Consider the following 18,381-nt stretch of genomic DNA (forward strand, 5'->3'; position numbering starts at 1 on the left):
TTCTCTAGGGAGTTGTGTCTGATCTCCCAAAGGTATGGCCAATGCTCAGATTCTTGTGCGGCATTTTCTTCCTGTATCTTGCCCCAACCCATCTTTTGCAGGCTTGCACTAGCCACTCCGTCCACATTCATGTATGTATAAATACATGAACATTTTACCTGCACTGCATAAAGAGCAGCCTATTATCTCCATTGGTTTCTTGGCAGATACATCTGGATCTATACCCTTCTCTAGCTGTATGTTACTTTAAACTGCTTTTGTATTGCTATGTAACAAGAACATTCATGCAATTACCCTTGGACTGGAATTCACCATAGTCTAAGTCAGTGATGGCGACCTTTTAGAGACCGAGTGCCCAAACTGCAACCCAAAACCCACTTACCGCAAAGTGCCAAACACTGCAATAAAACCTGAAAACTGAGGTTCTAGTTTAGAAAAAACAACTCACAGTCAGTCCAAGCTATCTATCTATCTATCCATCCATCCATCCATCCATCCATCCATCCATCCATCCTTGGCAGTGCCCTGACTAGGCATGCAAAAGCTCAGACGAGTAGCAGCTAATGAGTTGCGGCTCGTGATGTCATCACCTGGCGCCACTACTTTCTGAGCATGTGCATGGCCCCTAGGTGTGGTTATCCGATGCTCAGCTAATAGGGCAATGCTGGGATGACTTGGCTCGCGTGCTGACACAGAGGACTCTGCATGCCCGCTCTGGCAAGTGCCAATCCTGCCAGGACACCTCCTTCTTCTAACCTTAACCCTACCCTGGTGCACACCCCTAACCCTAATAGAGGGCTAAAGTTCCATTAAGTCTGTGGCCCCAGTCTCCTCTCCTCAGCAACCTCTTCTGAGGCTCAGCTGTGAACTTAGGGGCTGGGGCAGCCCTTGCATTGCCAGGTCAAGGGCACAGGGAAGTGGCTCAGTCTTCCACATCCTAGCTCTGAGATGACAGTAAGTTGCAGTCAGGACATCAAAGAATCCTACGGCTTCCATATGTTCTGTAGAGGCCACAGAGCTATGCCCATAGTGACTTTGAACTGATACAACAAGCTAAGACTTCCATCCCTTCTATTTCTTTTTGCAGTTCAAATTCCTTCCAAACTTGAAAAAAAAGGTGTAAACATTCAAAAGCTAACTGTTATGGTTTGTATTTTTCCCAGAAGCTTTGTCTTAACAAAATGTTTCACCCTTGCATAGGTTTCCATGTTTCATTTTTCCTTCCCCAAACCAACAGCAGTGCCCAAATCTACATATTAATGATGGATGCAAGTGATATGATCTTTTTCTCCCCCTTCAATAAGAACTGGGCCACACGTATTATTCATTCTTTTATTCAGGTTGGTTTAGGGACATGCAAAGATAAGTGAGCCAGCATAATTACCTGCACTTAAGAGATCAAACAGAACTGAGATGAAACAGATTAAAACCATCTATTTTACAAAGCATATAGAAAGAGAACACTTTAATTTTATTTCTGCATAAGTAGTACTGCATAAAGCTAGTGTATGTCTGCTTTGTGAGTTTTTTCTTTAAAGCTAAGTCAGGCTACTAGTATTTTACTATTCAAATATAACACAAATCATTGATTGTGTTTGTGCATCAATACTAGCAAAAGTTCTCCACACAATCTTTTCCTCCTGAGCAAAATGTAAGGAAATATTTTGTTGAAGGATACTGTGAAAATGCATTTTCACTTCAAATGTATGTAGTGGTACCCCAGAAGACAGACCCGAACCTCACTGTCTGCACAGTGAATAGTTATGTGGGGCATATTTTGAACAAACATAATTTTTCCCATTGTGATGTAAGATCTGTATGCCTGAGGTTAACTCCATGGGAGTAATTAGAAGGCCCCATAAGCTTAGCAAATGCAGCTGCAGTAACAGCTCCCTCCTCTCAGTCTTACTTTACAAATACAATGATGCTTCACTTTAGATGTAACACTATGTACAGTTTTAAAACTCAGAATAAGAAAAAGAAGCCTTTTCTTCAAGACACTCATTACAAGGTGGGCTGTGTAAAATGACTGAATTTCCATTCTTGTTTGGAACTATAGAGATACTGCACTCTAAGGACAAACAGTGAGTTAAGAGACCTCCACCACCTGCCAGAGCTCTTCAAACAAGGGAGCAAGCTCCTTCTCCAAGCTTACAATCAATCCTACACAAAAGGGGGAAGAGGGAGGGGAAGAAAGAAGAACAAGAGCTGTACATCATATTGGCAGAACCCATTTGTAAACATGAATTCAAGTGGTACTGAAAGAAAGTATTCAGAGAAATCTAAATTATCACTTCAACATTTTGGTACAGAAGTGAGCACTGCAGGAGCAAGCATTCTCATGGCTAATGGCCCCAAGGTAGAGTCTGTACACAGCCTGAGAATCCAGCACTGGCACAAAGTCATGGTTTAGGGTTGGTCTTATTTCTAGGTTGGACTCTGCTCTCTGCATTAAAGCAGCAGTAGCTGCTAACTGCTCTGTTGAATCAGCCCTCGGGAGAAGCTCCTTTGTGGGTCAGGGGTATTTGTCCTTTAGGTTGATGGGTGAATGCGGGGTGGGGGGGAGGGCAAAGAGCTATTCAGGCCTCCTTGAGGGACACCCGGATGCCCTGAAACATTTGTTTGTGCCAAAATCCTTGTTGGGCAGGAGGCAGAGCAATGCACCTGTCTTTTCTGCTTCTGTTTAGCAAACCAAACCTTAGCATAAGGTAGCGCTATGGCTACTGTTCCTGCCACAACCTGGGATATGATCTGCCTGCTAATTTCATATAATTTAGTACGCGCGAGCAAACACACACACAGTGCTTTTTAAAACCAAAAACCAGGGTGCACACCACAGTTCAGCTGAGTATTCTAGATACCAAAGAAAGCAAAATGTCTGGATCCTGAAAACATACCTGTGTTGGCACTGCTGCTAGCAATGAAACTCACTACCAAAGGTAGCCTATTAAACTGAACCACCTAAAAGGAATGGGACAATGATGTTAAAATTCATCATACAATAGGTATGTTGTGGCACTTCACAAGTCCATTAAATTGATCACTGGTTTCAGCAACTGTAATCCTTATTCTCAGCTACCAATCTGCACCACCTCAAAAATTCACAAAAGGAATAGTGTTGATATTAAAAGCAAAAATTAACACTTTACTATCCTCTTTTCCCAGCCTATTTCCTTCAGGGTAAGGAGCCATATTCACAGAGCAGAATATTGCCACTGATAGACGGGTCAGAGGGCAGGGTAAGCTATTCGTACAACACCACATGTGTAGTTGGTGGGACAGGATTATAGTAGAGAAAGGGACAACCATGACCTTAAGAACAATCACTTTCACAAGCAAAACAATGAGTCCAAAATGTAGAACTGCCACCAATAATTTTAAACTTGAGTGAAGGCGAAGAGATTCTGAATCTTGCACAGAATGGGTGCTGGTGTAAACAGAAAGCACACACACAGATGTCTGTGGTAACAAAAATCGTTGTTAGGACAAATGCTCCATTCATTCATTCATTCATTCATTCATTCATTCATTCACTAACTCTTTAGCTAACAACCAAGACAGTATCTAATGCCATACCTGATATGTGTTATAATAACAGATGATACTCTTGTTTTTGGAAAGCCCCAGCTTGCTGCCTTGGTCAGTTGCAAGGGCAAATGTTGACAAAAAACCAGGTCGAAGAGCATGCTCTGGAGCATTATCATTGGCAACTAGAAGAAGAAAATACTTTATATGTGGTCATTAAGTATTTTTGCATGGATCTATATTAGCTGGCAAACCACCGTTCTCTTGGATAGCAGTGTGAACACTCATGGAAGCTTAGGACTCCAAGAGATCAAGAGAACAGTGCAACTGTGGTGAGATAGTTAGTCCAAAAGCCAAGCTCTCATGGCAAGATGGGGAAACTGTGGCTGCAGCAGGAGAGGGCACTGGCCAATACCGCCCTTACACTATGTCAGCCTTCCCCTACGTGGTGCCCTCCAAGTATTTTGGACTTCCGTTAGCCTCAGCCAGCTTGCCCACTGGCCAGAAATGCCAGGAGCATAAAACTGGAGGGCTCCAAGTTGGACCAGCTATATTAGAGTATGGCAAGGGTGCGCTCACATCATTCTTGTGTACAGTACTATTAGGGTACTAGTATATCTCAGAGGTCCAATCTACCAATACTTATACAATTGTATACAGCATGAGTGTCCGTGATATCTGACAATCTTCCTTCTCTTCTTGTTTTTAAACAGGGGTTAAGAACTACTGGGTATTAATGATTATATTTTGTGTACAGCTTGATTTTCAATATGAGCAATTTTCAGGCCTCACTAGTATAACAAAGTGGAACCAGCTTACAGCATTTCCTAAAACACCAAGGAAATAGTTTATATACAGCTTCCTCCTCCCCCCCCCCCATCCAATTTAGGAAAGCATATCATGACCGATAAAAGGGCATTGCACTTCCTGCTCCCAGAGAACGACGTGATTAACTCATGTGGGTGTGCATGAGTGCATGTCCAGTTTTACAGAGATATTCCCCTTTGAAATCAGGAAGTAGCAGAGAGCATTTTACACTGTGCCTTATGAAGGATGAAACCATCTTGGGGGGGTTTTGTTTGTTCGTTCATTTCAGTTTGGCTAGAAATAGTGCTTTCCAGAAAATACCAAAATACCTATAGCATAGTAAATCATTTCTGACAGGACATCAATTTATCTGGATGTAATAGTTACCTTTGATAACTGGCACACCATCTCTGTCTGACACTACAATAGCATGAAGTCCTTCCACACTGGGAAAGCAAAAGGAATAGATCACTCAGCAACACCTCTTTAAGGTCCGTTGTCCATCTGTGCTGATGCTGCTAACTGTCCTGCCTTTAACTTTATTAAACAAGTTAAAAATCTTAACATATTTTAAGGTTATTTAATCAACAGAACAGGAATGTATCTCTGAAAGGCCATTTAAAACATCTTCTTGCCCTTAATATTAAGTGCTCTTTCATGACATTTAGAAGTTTATGCAATTCTTCCCATTCTTGAATCAGAAAACAGTCTGAAGCTACTTGAAACAGGTACATCATTAAAACTAGGCCAATCTTAACCATCATGATTTACCAGGGTATCCTATGTTTTCTACCCAGAATGCACTGGACAAAAGGATGACACAAGTTTATTGAATACAATGTCTCCTCTGCTGGTACTGCAAAAACTTTGGAACCCTTTTAATATTAGCAAGATAATTAACTGGGGCAGGTGTCCAAAGAATGCTCTGTGTGTGTGCATACTGCATTCTCCTCCCCACTTGGTTGTGTACCTCCACATTATATCACAGGTCACTTCACAAGGATCCCTGACATTCCGGAGGAGGTTTTTGGGGGCTGTGTAGGACTGCAGCAAACACTGAAGGGACCGAGAAAATGGGTGCACATGGAATTCAATAGATTGTGGCCTATCAGAAGCATCCTATCTTTTTGCAGCAAACATTCTTTGAGAGTGCTCCTCAATTATTCTGTTCCAAATTACAAGGCTTAAAAAAACAAATACACTTCCAATGCTGTTTAATTTAGCTCCAAAGTGGCTCCTGGACTTCATGAGCAAAGATTGCACAGTTGTCTGGCCCAAGCAGAAGAGCCGGAGCTGATGTTACACAGAGCCTGAAAGATGGCTCCCCTGCTAAGAACAGCACCAGCCTGTGGTTACTGCTATGTAGATCAGCCCATAGCATCAGGAGAACCAAAGCAGGCAGAGAAAATTCAGAACGAGGACTCAATAAATGTGTGACAGCCTGGTGCTTGGGCACCTTTAGGGTATAAGCTTTGAAAGCAACAACTCTGCAAGATACTCATGAGGCTGCTGCAATCCAGTTAAAGCTGCCTTAACACATATCACTAGAATAGGAGCAGGTTCTATTGAAATAAATGGAGCAGTTCCATTTGGAGGACAGCTTAGGATTATTGTTGAAATCTCAACAAAGATTGATTGATAGGTGAAATTCAGGAATGCAGAAAGCAGATATAAGTAGGTATTTTACCTTGGTAGCTTTTTGTACAGGAATCTTTTTAGATCCTAGAGAAAGAAAAAGAAAGCAACTTTCCTTAGCCACATATAAAGAAATAATTAACTTGTATTCTGGGCTGATTCTTTCATAGCCATAATCACTGATTGATTAGATGCATTAATTACTCCATAAGCAGTACTGAAAGAATGAACAAATATCCAGATTTTACACAAATAATTTGTTAACAGATTACCATCTGTAATGCAGCAACGCACAAAGGGATTCCCCAAAGAGTGCTCACAGGCACTCATTAAAAAAAATCCCCCGTTCTAAATAAACGTACTTGGATTTATATGAAATAGCAATTATATACAGGCTTCAACAAAAGTGGTGCAAAGTAACTATTTGGAGGCGGTATCTATATGGCACCCAATCATACATCAAAAGCACTGTCAAGGCCTCAGTCCCTTGCATTATAGGAAATGAGTGTTTATCCTTCCAGTTTTGTAATTTCAAACTTTTAGCTATCAAAAGGGCATAGAAAATCCATTTCCTCTTCCGTTTGTTAATTTCTATGAAGCAGATACATAATTTAAAAGCATATGTACATCCATGAACATCAAAGGCTTACCTAGTACATAACGTATCTGTAAAATAATCGCCTTCCAAAAAGAAGCAACCCAAAGCCAGAATAAAAGCAGCATTAGCTGTACTGCACCACCCATAATTAAGTAAAGGTAAGAAATCTGTTATTAAAGATACAGTATGGTATCCAACAGACACAAAATAATTTGTTTTTCTAAACAAGCTGCACCTTAGGTGCAACAGATAGGTGCAACATAGGCCTAAGAGAGGCACAACAGATAGACATTATCAGGGCAATCCAGTGATGAGGCATTTTGTGGTTGTGCCCACAGCAGCCTCTCAAATTCCCACCAGGTTTCCCAAATGAGTCCAAAACTACTGGGGACCCCTGCATTATAAACATATTTATACTTACATCTGCCATGTTGTCAAAAATGTTATGATCAAATGGACTGTCCAGACCCCTGGAATAAACAAAGTTACATAATTTATGACAACACAGTTTGCCTCAAACAGAGTATTTCCAGCAGTCTTTCTCTGATTCCAATCATCCTGCTAATTTGATGAGAAACATCATGCTCATGTTGCCTTCCCTAAGAATCCAAGTTTGTTTGCACAGTCACTCAGCACAGGGAAACAATTCTGAGGAATCAACCCATGACAAATCCAGCCTGTGAAAAACCAAGCTCTACACCCAGTCATGCCACAACTTTTCCTAAACATGTGTTACATGGAGAGCAAAAAGCTGTATCAAAGCCAGCATATGACACAGAGTTTGACTTTGCCAATAATTTAAAAGATGGATGCTACCAAAGGCATGGAAATGTTTCTGATCGGTGTGTCATTTTCTTCTGTAATGCAGTCATAGGTGCCACACTGTCATTTCTTAGGGCTGGGCTGAACTTAACAAGCATCCTCAGTATGCCTTTTCTAATTGGCAGATACTTTCTCCTTTTAAATTCAAGTTGTGATCTGCTGGCTTTGTGACCATAAACCTGCAATTGTGTTTCTAAGCTTGAGGATGTTTCTGGTGTGTCCCTATTTCAAAAGGTAAAGCTGCTCTCCCTCCACTATATTTAAGAGAGATTGTTGAAGCGAATTCTGTGTGTTAAGTCTGACATGGAGTAGTGTAGTGATCTGTGATAGAGTGATGCTTCTGGGAAGCCATTCAAGAGAAACTTAAAGATGGGGTCTAAACATTGCCTCTCTAGCTGGGGGGGGGGGGGGGGGGGGATCATTAGTTTGGGCAAATGATGTAGCATCCTCCTACAATATTTTTTGTGAGCCGCCCCGAGGCTTTGGTGCGATGGGGACGGCACAGAAATGTTTTAAATAAAATAAATTCTCTTCTACTCCCCTGCCCCACCAATATTTCTGCCTTAGAACTATGCTCACAACAAAGCTGGAAGTTGCACTCAATGTCTTTCAGTTTAACCTTAAGGCATCAATAGGAAGTTGCCTCAGCCCAGATCAGGCTATTTGCCTCATATTTATTAGTAGCTGCTCCCAGTGGACTGAGTCAGGGGCTTTCAAAAACGATGCTTTCAACTGGAGAGGTTAGGAGTTGAACAAGTAACATTTATTGTGCAAAGCATATATTGTACTATTGAACTATGGTTGAATCCTTATCACTCCACCCCAGGCTTCCAAAACCAAGCTGGTACCCTTCACATGCATTAGTCTACAATTCCCATCATTTCCAGCCAGATGAATCTAACTGCTACACCATGCTGTGGTCATTGCCCCCCTCCTCCCACGCCAAAACCAGAGAAGGGATGCATGGATCTACATCTTTTTCTTTGATTTGTTTTCCTTTCCATGGCCTGTGCTGGCAAAACTCTGCACAGGGGGTACGTTCTAGCAAAGAGTGAGGAAAGCAGAAGACACATCATAATATGGACATGCACATGGTAGGCATGTCATGAGTGCAGCCAGCTGGAGCTCGGGGTCCGAGTAGATGGCCCAGGAAGCCCCTTCTGACTCACTCTGTTTCTATGTTTCTATGTAAGAAGAGCCCTGCTGGATCAGACCAAGCTGCATCTGGTCCAGCATCCCGCTCACCGAGTGGCCAACCAGCAGCCCATGGGAAACTACTACCCATGTTCCCCTGCAGCTGATATGTAGGGAAACGATGTCTATGATACTGAGGTAACAAGCAGTAGCTATCAATAGCCACTGATAGCCTTTTTCATGAAAGTGTCCAATCCATGCTTAAAGCCGTAATTACTTGCTCGAACTGTGTGAAGAAGTCCTGAATCCCTTCGAATCAGCTACACGGAGCACTGGGGCAGCGGGGAAGCGCCTGCAGCCCCACTCCTCCCTCTTCGGAGGCAGCTGAACCCTAATGAAACCCAAGTGAATAGAAAGCCCCACAACACCGCCCGCCCCTTAAGAAGCAGAACCCGGAGCATCTTCGCCCCAAAACGCTCCCATAACAGCCCTCGACGTTACCCCTGCCCCTCCCGCCGCCTTCCACGACGAACACACCTTAACAGTCCGCTTCGGAAGACGCCGCGCCCACTTTAAAGTCTGTCCGTCATGTGATCGGAGGCGAACTTCTTCCCTTCCCTTTCCTACTTCCGGTTTGAGAGCTGGCGTAAGTCGCTAGAGATAGAAAAGTAGAGAATGCTTCCTTCCTTCCTTCCTTTCTTCCTTCTTCTTCTTTTTTTTTTTTTTTGGGAGGAAAGGCGGGTCTCTTTCGCGCAGTTAGAGGTCCTGCCGGAAGTGACAAGAACGGAAGGCTCTGCCGCAGCTCGGGAGGAGGCAATTTCAAAGAGCGTTCTTTTCGCTGCAGTCTTTTTACGACAGCGGGATGTTTCTTTGGAAAGTTGTGACCAGCTGCCCAAACAATATGCTGATTTTCAGGTAAGGTTTGGTCCTTATATCATTTGGACCACCCTGGTCAGGCATGCACAGGACTCCTGCGAGCTGACTGTGCAAGGAAGGGGGACTGAGGGGACTTGTTGCCCCTCTCCCACGTGTATTCAGTAAGAGAGAAGAATAGTTGTAGTTCAGACCGTTCGGAAGCCCAGCATAAAGCAGCCCCCACCCCCGCTCCATGTTTGGCGAGTACACGTACAGTTGTCCTCATGCACGGATCCGTTGAGGGTTTCCACTGACTCTTACAGAGATGGGGAGAACTCCTGGTCACAATCCTGTTGGACTGTTCAGTACATGTTTGTCGAAGTTCGAGGTGGGCCCAAGCGTTTTGCTTTGTGTTCTCTTTCAAAGACGGGCAATCCTAGCTATGAAAACTACAGCGCTCTTTGAAAAGTAATGAAACTTCAGTCAAAATTGTTTTATTCACTAAGGAAATGAGTTGCTAAACCTCTCGAAACCAATATGCTTATTGTACAAATAAAGTTTTGTTTTGTTTATTGTTAACTCAGAGTGTCTGAATGGCAGTGTCATAATCCACATAAGCCAATGAAGGAGGCTTATAGTTTGGGCACAGAATTGAGGTAAAGGTTAAAGGTTAATTAGTAGGATTGGAATTAAATTCCTGGTGGCAGTGTTACATACACAGAGAATGAGAGAAATATCAAGAAAGTAAAGACATGCTGTATCTAAACAAGTTATAGGAGTGTACTTGTGGTAGTGCCCATTAGGATTTTTTATTTGCTTTGAAGGTAGGGATAGACTTGAGAATTGGAAGGATCCCATGCAAAAAATGTATTTCATAAAACCCGTCCAGGAAGATCCATCTTTCCATAAAGCATGAACTTTGCACATTTCTAGATCCTTATTTACATCACACTGAAGGCACAACACTCATCTGTGTCTAATTTTAATCAACTATATCCATCTGGGGAGCAGCAAAAGTTGGTTACTAAGATCAAAATGTAAAGATAGTGATTTAACTCTTAAAAGAACCCTTCTTTATGTTTATCAAGATGCCCCCACCTATTAAAGCCTGTTACATGTTTTAAATGGAACTTCTCATGGCTTTAAACTGTAAATGTTTCTAAATGGCAGCTCAGGTGGCAGTTTCTAGGGTTTCCTTGTCACTAAATAATGCTTAGAAGTCTGCAGTTTGCTCTTTTAACTGAAATAGCACAATTTGGACAAATAGATATCTGGGCTGCCTTTGTTAAAGTCTATGCATATTTACCTCTAAATAGTATATTTTACTATACATAAAATATATAGGGGTACATAGTATAGATGTATTCAATATAATAGATTTACTCAAATTTCATATAGAAATACTGTTTTCTAAGGTTTTGGTTTGGTTTTGGTTTACACAATAAGTGTAAAAAAGAAAATACATATTTATCCTGAAACGTTTTCAAAATTTAAAAAAAAAATACCCATTCATTACTTGCGGTACTGTTCACTCTTAGATGATACTCTGAACAGAACTTAAGATCCTCCCCTTGCAGCAGTAAACCTCATGAAGTTCAGTGGGACCTACACCTTGGCAAGGATTGCAGTCTCGGGCCTATTCCAAGCGGAGTCGTCAAACACTAGTTTTTCTAGTGTTGTTAATTTTAAGTGAGGCTTCCTTTCTTAGAATCTTAGAGAAAATACTTCAGATTAGAAAGGGATTGGCACTGTTTATTTTTCTAAATACTGCAGTTTGGTTACTTTTCCTGAAATCTGTCTGATAATCCTGTTCAAGGCATCAGAGACAGCCTGCTGACCTACATGCAGAGAAAGCCTTCATTACTGGCATTGGCTGTAAGTCCGTTTGTCCATCTTTGCCTGGTTGCTGTGCTTCCTACCCTGCAAGGGTTACTACCAACTCTGTTGAACAGAGCTTTATTGAAACATCAATAGTACAGTAAGCAGGCTTGGATCCAGACTTATTCATAAGTGGAGTTCACTACTGCTCAGGCAATGACAAGTAGTGGACTTCAGTGATTCCCATTCCATCTCCAAAATTTGCTTCAAAGAGCTGCAGGTAGGTGGAAGTACGATTCAGGAAGAAGTAGAAATAGGTGAAATGTACCTTCCCCATTCTTCCAGTGGGAGTCTCCACTAAGTACATGTTCAAAGAGGCCATTCTGTTTGTTGAACAGAAGATCTGTATCAAGCCCATAAAGACTCTGAGTCAGAACAGTTCCTATCTAAGGGGACAAAGTGTAGCTAAGAAATAGGAATTTGAATGCAAGAGTAAGATTTAAAGATTGCTTCCTTTAATATGCCAGTTCCTAAATATTACAGGGTTATAAACAGGTAAAAACAGTTATTCACACTGAAAATAATTTTATTTTAAGTCTGATATTACAGTAGGTACATTACAAATTATTTTTAAACCTAACCATTAAATCTACAGTTAAATAAATAATATCTCCATTGTAAAGATGCCATCTTATATTTCATTGCATTTCCTTTGCAGGATTTCAATTATATGTTTTTTGAGCACGATGTGCAAACATTAGAGCTCCCATCTAGAAATCAGCTCTTCCAACAACTAACACTGAGGACCCTTCAGATTAAAGCTGGCTAGAGACATACCTGACAGTTCAATCCTAGCTAAATTTACTTAAAAATAAATCCTATACTGCCAAATTAAGTGTGTAGACTTTGACATAAAGTTTTATGTAACATCAGCAACAAATAAGTAGTTACTATCAGATTGTCCATCCAAGGTCAGGAACCAAGGGTTTCTCCAACTCTATTTCCACAGCTTAAGTGGAGAAATCCTTTTCTGAACACTTCTGTGAAAAACAAGTGAATATGGGATTTTCTTTGAAAGGCTGATCCTGTAAAAAGTAGCATGTCCTCCCACACACAGGTCCTGTGCTGACTTGTTTAAACTAACATTTTATCTAAAATTTCACCACAATTAGACTGGCTAGAAACCAAAATATGAAGCCATAGTTTGAAATTATTGATGCAAACCAGGTTTTACAGACAAATGGGTAAGTATTACATCTGTCACCAGACAAGCCATGATTAAGGCAGTTTCTGTCTTCATCCTGTTTGCAAGCACACCATCTGGGAGCACAGCTTAGCCTGACAAACCAAACTGTTGCTTTATTGTGTGTAGGATCGTAACCAAGATTCAGACATGGTTGTTGCTAAACCACAGTCAACAACTGCAGTGAACCATAATGGGACAAGGAAAAAGAATGGAGAAGTTTAGGCAAAATGCTTTTTTCACTGTGACACCAGAATCCTCATTGTTTATGACACTCTGTGCAACCATACAGAACTAAGTATTACACAATTACAAGTTTGAGGTATGAAGCTGGAAGGTATACACATCTATTGCACATAAATGCACACACACTGCAATTTACAAGGTTAGTAGTCCCCAAACCAACAGACTTTGGTGCAAAGTAAAAAAAGAAATGAGAAAGAAAAGACATATGTTAAGTTTTACAAGATTGTAATAAAAACCACTGCAACATTAAAGCAACCCTTAATATAAGGTATATGTTTCTTAAAAAGCAAGATTGTAACCAAAATGCTAAGTAATCTAGAAACATGCAGTAGTCCTGCAAATTCAAAAAGCCTTTGTAATATGAATTATATGGATTCTATAGGATCTAAACTTGTTATATCCAATTTGCTAGGGCAGCTGTCATTTACTTCCATAGAGCTGGCATGGAAACACTATCCAGAAGCCTCACTGAGATTAATGAGGCTGGGCAGGAAGAACTATCAATGAGAGCCTTGTTTCTACCTAAACTGGCATTAAATAGTACCATTAATAGTACTTTACTTTCAAGCCCCACAATTACATATTCCATCACTTCAAAGTCTTTCTCAAACAAATGGAGGAATAGTTATGTATTTGATTGACTGCCCCTTGACTGTATAGAATCGCTCTTAAATTTTCACTGTATCTTCATCCCATTCCAAACTAAAAAGAAATTTTCTGATCTCAGTTTTAAATCTGAGATTCTCCCAAGCCAATGCAGCCCACTTTTGCTTATGAACTCACAATAACTTTCAAATTGATAACCTGAAAGCAGAACAAAATATTATGTGGTAATATTTTTGGTGCTTCTAAAGTGAAAATATTAATTTGATGTTGTTTTAAAATGCCAACACCACTTAGTTTTTGGAAAAGGCAAGAGAAGACAGCATAAGTTTGGGAGCAGGGAAAGCAGCATCAAGGACACAGAATATGCAGAAAAGGTTCTCAAAATGAATTATAGTCTCCCCATATTACCTTCTCTATCGTGTGGGACATACTGGTAAATATCTGTAAAGCAACAACTGAAGATCTATAGGACAACAATTACACAAGTCAGAAAAGACTACAACATAGTCTCACAACAAGTTTTTTTTAAAAGAAACATGTATATTTTTACTGCTTCGAAATCCCTTAGACCAACTTGGTTTAAATAGAGAAAATAAAGAACCAGCAGTACATTGGCATGAGTATGATTCTGTCTAATGGAATGTTTGAGGGTCTTAAAGCTTGCCATCCCTTCTATCTGGTGGCTATCAGTTCATTAAAGCAAAGATTATTTAAAAATGAAATTTAGATGCAGAATAGTGGAAGGATTTCAAATAAGGAATTAAGAATTCATTGTTTGGCATCCAGCTCTGATGTAAGGCCTTTGTTTATACCACAACAGCTCAAGTGTACAGTGAGCATTGGGTTTACCTGTATAGGGAGCACTGGGCTTGCCTGTTGGAAAAAGGAATGAATAGTGGGATTAGTTGTACTGTGTTCAAATGACCAGTCATAAGAAACACATCTCGCTATGGGGTTCTGTTATGTCAGGGCCATTTTAAGTAGCATTAAGGAAACCATAACTAAATACACAGGCCATTTAAGCCAGAGCAATCTTGTGTGGGGTTCCATTGAACTCAAAGGGATAAATACTGCTTTGCTTATACAGTAAGCAACAGGCATAAGGGGCTGAACTGCATGTTATGGAAGAGATCCAACGGCTTCGCCATGTTTTGTTTTTACTTAAAAGCAGCTGTCTCTGACTGGGGCAGCATTGCTGGAGGAGTGTTTTTTAAAACCATTTCCTCCATGCTGTTTTCCATGCTAACTCCATTCTCCCTAAAACTGAATGTGTATCTTCTAATAGGTTTGGACTAGAAAGAATGGCATTTGGGGGAAAAAACATTTAATACCCCCCTCCCTAGCAATTCTGCTGCACTCAAATTCAGAGCCCCCTCCTTTAGAGCCATTTTCAAATAAATCTAAACATATCAGGGGATTCAACTGGAGGCCTGAGAATCTAAAGTGTGAAAGGGCATTACAAGTGGCACATTTTAATCATGAAGAGGAGTTATTATCTATATCATTGCAAATTTGTGATTAAAACTTTGAGAAGTGTATGTTATGAAGATTGCTCATGTTTTCCATTAATATTATTTAAGAATGTGCTTTCACTTGCAGGTCACAAAGCAAAGTGTCTCTTCCCCCCAGCTGTTCTGTAAAAGTTTCAGGGAAAAATTACATGTAAATCAAAAGGAAAAACTGTATCCCAACTCTAGAAAAATATCTCAGGGAGGACTTTATGGTGTGACACATACCATCTTCTACACTCTCATTACAAGAATAGAGTATTTTGCACACTAGGCTCTTGCTCATACAGAGGAATAACCCAATTGAACTAATATTGCAAAATTAAAGATTTATATTTCATTGGTTTGAACATTTACAATCTTGCCTGCACATTGATTCAGTTTTTATAGGGATAACTAGCCCCCATAAGTTCATATACAAACTTCTGAACATAAAGAACATGCACCTCTATCATAAATGGATCTTTCTTCAACATTATGGCTTAGACAGGTAGATTCCATTTACACACCAGGAATCACTGCTCCCATCCAGTACAGTATTCTTTCCCCCAGGCCACTGCAGATGGTTGGAGGACCATCTCAGAAAGTGTGAGCTGTTGCTTTGGGAACTGCAGCAGGAAAGGGGAAACACCTTGTATGAACAAAAGAGCCTTAGAAGTGCAAGAGCATCTTTGGATACAAGCATGTGGTTTTATGATAGCAGTGTTATCTGCTTCACATTTAAAATGAGCTTCTACTTGAACTCAATTTCAATATTCATATTGCCCAAAAAAGGCCTTTTTATAAAACCTCCATTCGGTTCATATTGGTTAAACCATAGGTTTTCAAAACTTCTTTCCCTTGGAGTGCTAAAGTGAAGACTACAGTGTCTGGTCAGCTCCACACAAATGCAGAACATATCTATAAAATGCCTAATATTCCCACTGTCTACAGGGACTGGATGATCTTCAAAATAAAACTCATGGGGTTCACATGTACCTGTCAGACAATGTGGAATGTAGGGCACCTGAGTTGGTTATTACTTTAATATAACTAAAATAGCCTGATGAAATCTTGTGGGTATAGATGCTCAGATACTGCTGCATGGCACCTCTTTCAGAAGGAGAGAGAAAAGGGAATGCTATGTTCAACCTTCATATGTACTTTGATGCTCATCTTTGATTTTGACTTCGAACAGACTATGAAGACCTAGGAATCATCCTCCCCACAACTCATGCCATGCCACTTGTGCAACTCAGAAGCCAATTAAGTTCTAGGATTTTTTCTTACCTACAGACATTTTACATTCTAGAACAGCAGCTATGGAAAGTCCCTCATGTGCATGCAGGAACCGTACATAGGCTTTGTTCTGGTATCAGCCATCGAAACTCTGTGTTCATCTTGTCCTCTGAATTAAGGCCAATGGATTGAAGAATCACTTAAGAATGGAATTCTGTACACATCAGACCACAGTGAGTTTCTTCAATAATTGTCCTCCAATGAACAACAGAGGGACAGTATCTCAGTTAAGAGTGGCATTATGCATGTTCATCTATAAGTATCTTCTAATAGAGTATATGAGATATCAAAAAAGAAACTTTTTGTTGCAGTAAAAAAATGTGCAACAGCTTATAAACATTTGATAAAGTCTGAACAAGTACTTCCCAGGCACCATCTATTGTTCAGTTTCTTCAAAACTGCATATTAAATTTATTTTACCAAAAGTGACTATATGCATTATTCATATATGATCCCTTAGAATCAAATCATTTCTATTTCATCAATGATATTCAAAAGCTCCTCTTTACCAAAAAGAGCCTGTCAAGATCTGGAGTGAAACACTGCTCTGTGACTGCTTAGCTCACATTGCAGGGCAAAACTACACAGTTCCAAATTATGGCTGATAGCAGGAATTCACAGGCAAGTTAAACTTAAGAGTCAGTAAAAGGGTGCAAAGGCACAAGGACAGACTTTAGGAGCAACTTTCTTGATTAGCTTTCGATGCCCACACTTGAATAATTGTAAATTAACAAACTGCCAGGCTTTCCAAAAATTTAAATATTACTCCATATCTCTGTCAGCAACTGTAAATTTCTATTAAGCATGCATGTTGATTCAGGACACAATGTAACAAATTCCACACCTTCCATGTGTGTGCACGTGCATGTGTGAGCATGTGTTACCCCAAGCCATGCTGAACAAAACTTTAAAAAAATGGAGAAGGAAGTTGTACAGCAGCTATTGCTTATTTACACCCTTTTTTCTTTAGAAATACCAAAACAGCAAAAGCTATTAAGCAATCCAAGTAATAAACTGTGTATCTGTACATTTCTCTTTTTTAAATCCTATTTTTCACTTAGCAAGAAACAGTTTTGCACGGATCTTACTTCTGTCACAGTTTAGATATTGAGTAGTAAAACTACAAAATGAAGGTTGCTACTCTGGAATCAGACTGCTTTATCCAAGTAATTTCATCATAAATTAACATGGCCAATAACTTAAAAAACAATAATACCAAGTTTCTTCAAGCTAGATGATTGTGCACAAAGAGATAAGATGGTTACTTTTCCTTTCAGTCCCACACACACTTGACATGTGAATAAGGAATGATATAGTCATGAGTAATATTTATTCCATACATGAAATTAAAAATTTTAGGGCACAATTCACTGTCTTCCATGTTCAATGCATGTAAGCTTCCAAACATGGACACATAAGTGCATCCAACGCACAGTGCAAGGTGTGGCAGAGATCTACAACAGCCTGCACAATGCATTTAATCTAGATGGCCTTTTTTGGCTGTCTGAATTAAATGCATAAGGAAGGAAGGAGGCTGGGGAGCCATTTGGACTTGGTCTAAGCTGTCACCCCTTTAGCCTTCTCCAAGGCAGATTTCTGACCTCAGAGGGGCAGTTGCTGTGGTTCTTTCTATACTGTTTGGGGACAGGGGGCTCTGCATGTAAAGGACCTTGAAGCAGGGATTCCTAATAATCCTGTTCCCCAACCCCAAGATAATGTTGGGAAGCCACAGAATTCCCCACAATGTATCTAAATATCTTTAGAAATCCTTAAGAGTTTAATATACACAACAGTGTTCATTTCCCACACATATTTACATGGCAAGTATTTCTGAAGCAGAACCATTAGTCTACATCTCTACAAATACAGCTAGCACACCTGAGCAGCTTCTTCCTTGTATAAAATTTCTCAGAGCTTTGGGAATAAAATGCAAAGGGCAATTCAGTGATGTAAACAAACCTTGTCATATATTTCAGACTAAATAAATAGGCTATTAAATGATATTGGAACTTTAGGGTAAGGTTTCTGGGAATGGCTACACAGAATTTTACATCCCTCTTTCTTTTTAGTTCTCACAACGAAATAGTATTTTCTCAGTTTACAGATTTTTTCTTTTTATACATATAGAGCATGTACTTCAGGCAGTAAAAGTCAAAATCTAGCTCATCCTCCTCGATAGATACTGGTCAATCGTTCTAGTTCTTTGCAGTTGTCCATGGATATGGTTTCTGCTTTCCTTCGAAGACGGTCATCCCGATACACTTTTGCTGCATACAGTAAATCTGTTTCTTTAAAAACAAGAATCA

The 18,381-nt window shown here is 40.1% G+C and overlaps 2 protein-coding genes across 3 annotated transcripts in view; both read right to left on the bottom strand.

The window, feature by feature from the left end:
• Window positions 1–1,318: 1,318 nt before the first annotated feature.
• On the bottom strand, window positions 1,319–9,134 carry LAMTOR3 (late endosomal/lysosomal adaptor, MAPK and MTOR activator 3). Of its 2 annotated transcripts, none has more exons than XM_044429533.1 (7): window positions 9,059–9,134; window positions 6,987–7,035; window positions 6,020–6,054; window positions 4,720–4,778; window positions 3,577–3,710; window positions 2,898–2,961; window positions 1,319–2,163 (listed from the first exon to the last, which is right to left on the bottom strand). In XM_044429533.1, the coding sequence occupies exons 2-7, from the start codon at window positions 6,993–6,995 to the stop codon at window positions 2,090–2,092; spliced, it is 375 nt and encodes a 124-aa protein (XP_044285468.1). In that variant the 5' UTR covers window positions 6,996–7,035; window positions 9,059–9,134; the 3' UTR covers window positions 1,319–2,089. The 2 variants fall into 2 exon arrangements, with proteins under 2 accessions (XP_044285468.1, XP_044285469.1); XM_044429534.1 differs by lacking the exon at window positions 9,059–9,134 and adding an exon at window positions 8,799–9,003.
• Window positions 9,135–11,687: 2,553 nt separating this feature from the next.
• DNAJB14 (DnaJ heat shock protein family (Hsp40) member B14) overlaps window positions 11,688–18,381 on the bottom strand; it is a 28,172-nt gene continuing 21,478 nt past the window's right edge. The window contains exon 8 of the mRNA XM_044428664.1: window positions 11,688–18,363. Within this exon, the coding sequence (XP_044284599.1) occupies window positions 18,239–18,363 (125 nt within the window). The 3' untranslated portion in view covers window positions 11,688–18,238. The remainder of the gene's footprint in view (window positions 18,364–18,381) is intronic.

This window comes from Varanus komodoensis, unplaced genomic scaffold, assembly GCF_004798865.1.
Source record: "Varanus komodoensis strain SLA01 unplaced genomic scaffold, ASM479886v1 scaffold2, whole genome shotgun sequence".
NCBI lineage: Eukaryota > Metazoa > Chordata > Lepidosauria > Squamata > Varanidae > Varanus > Varanus komodoensis.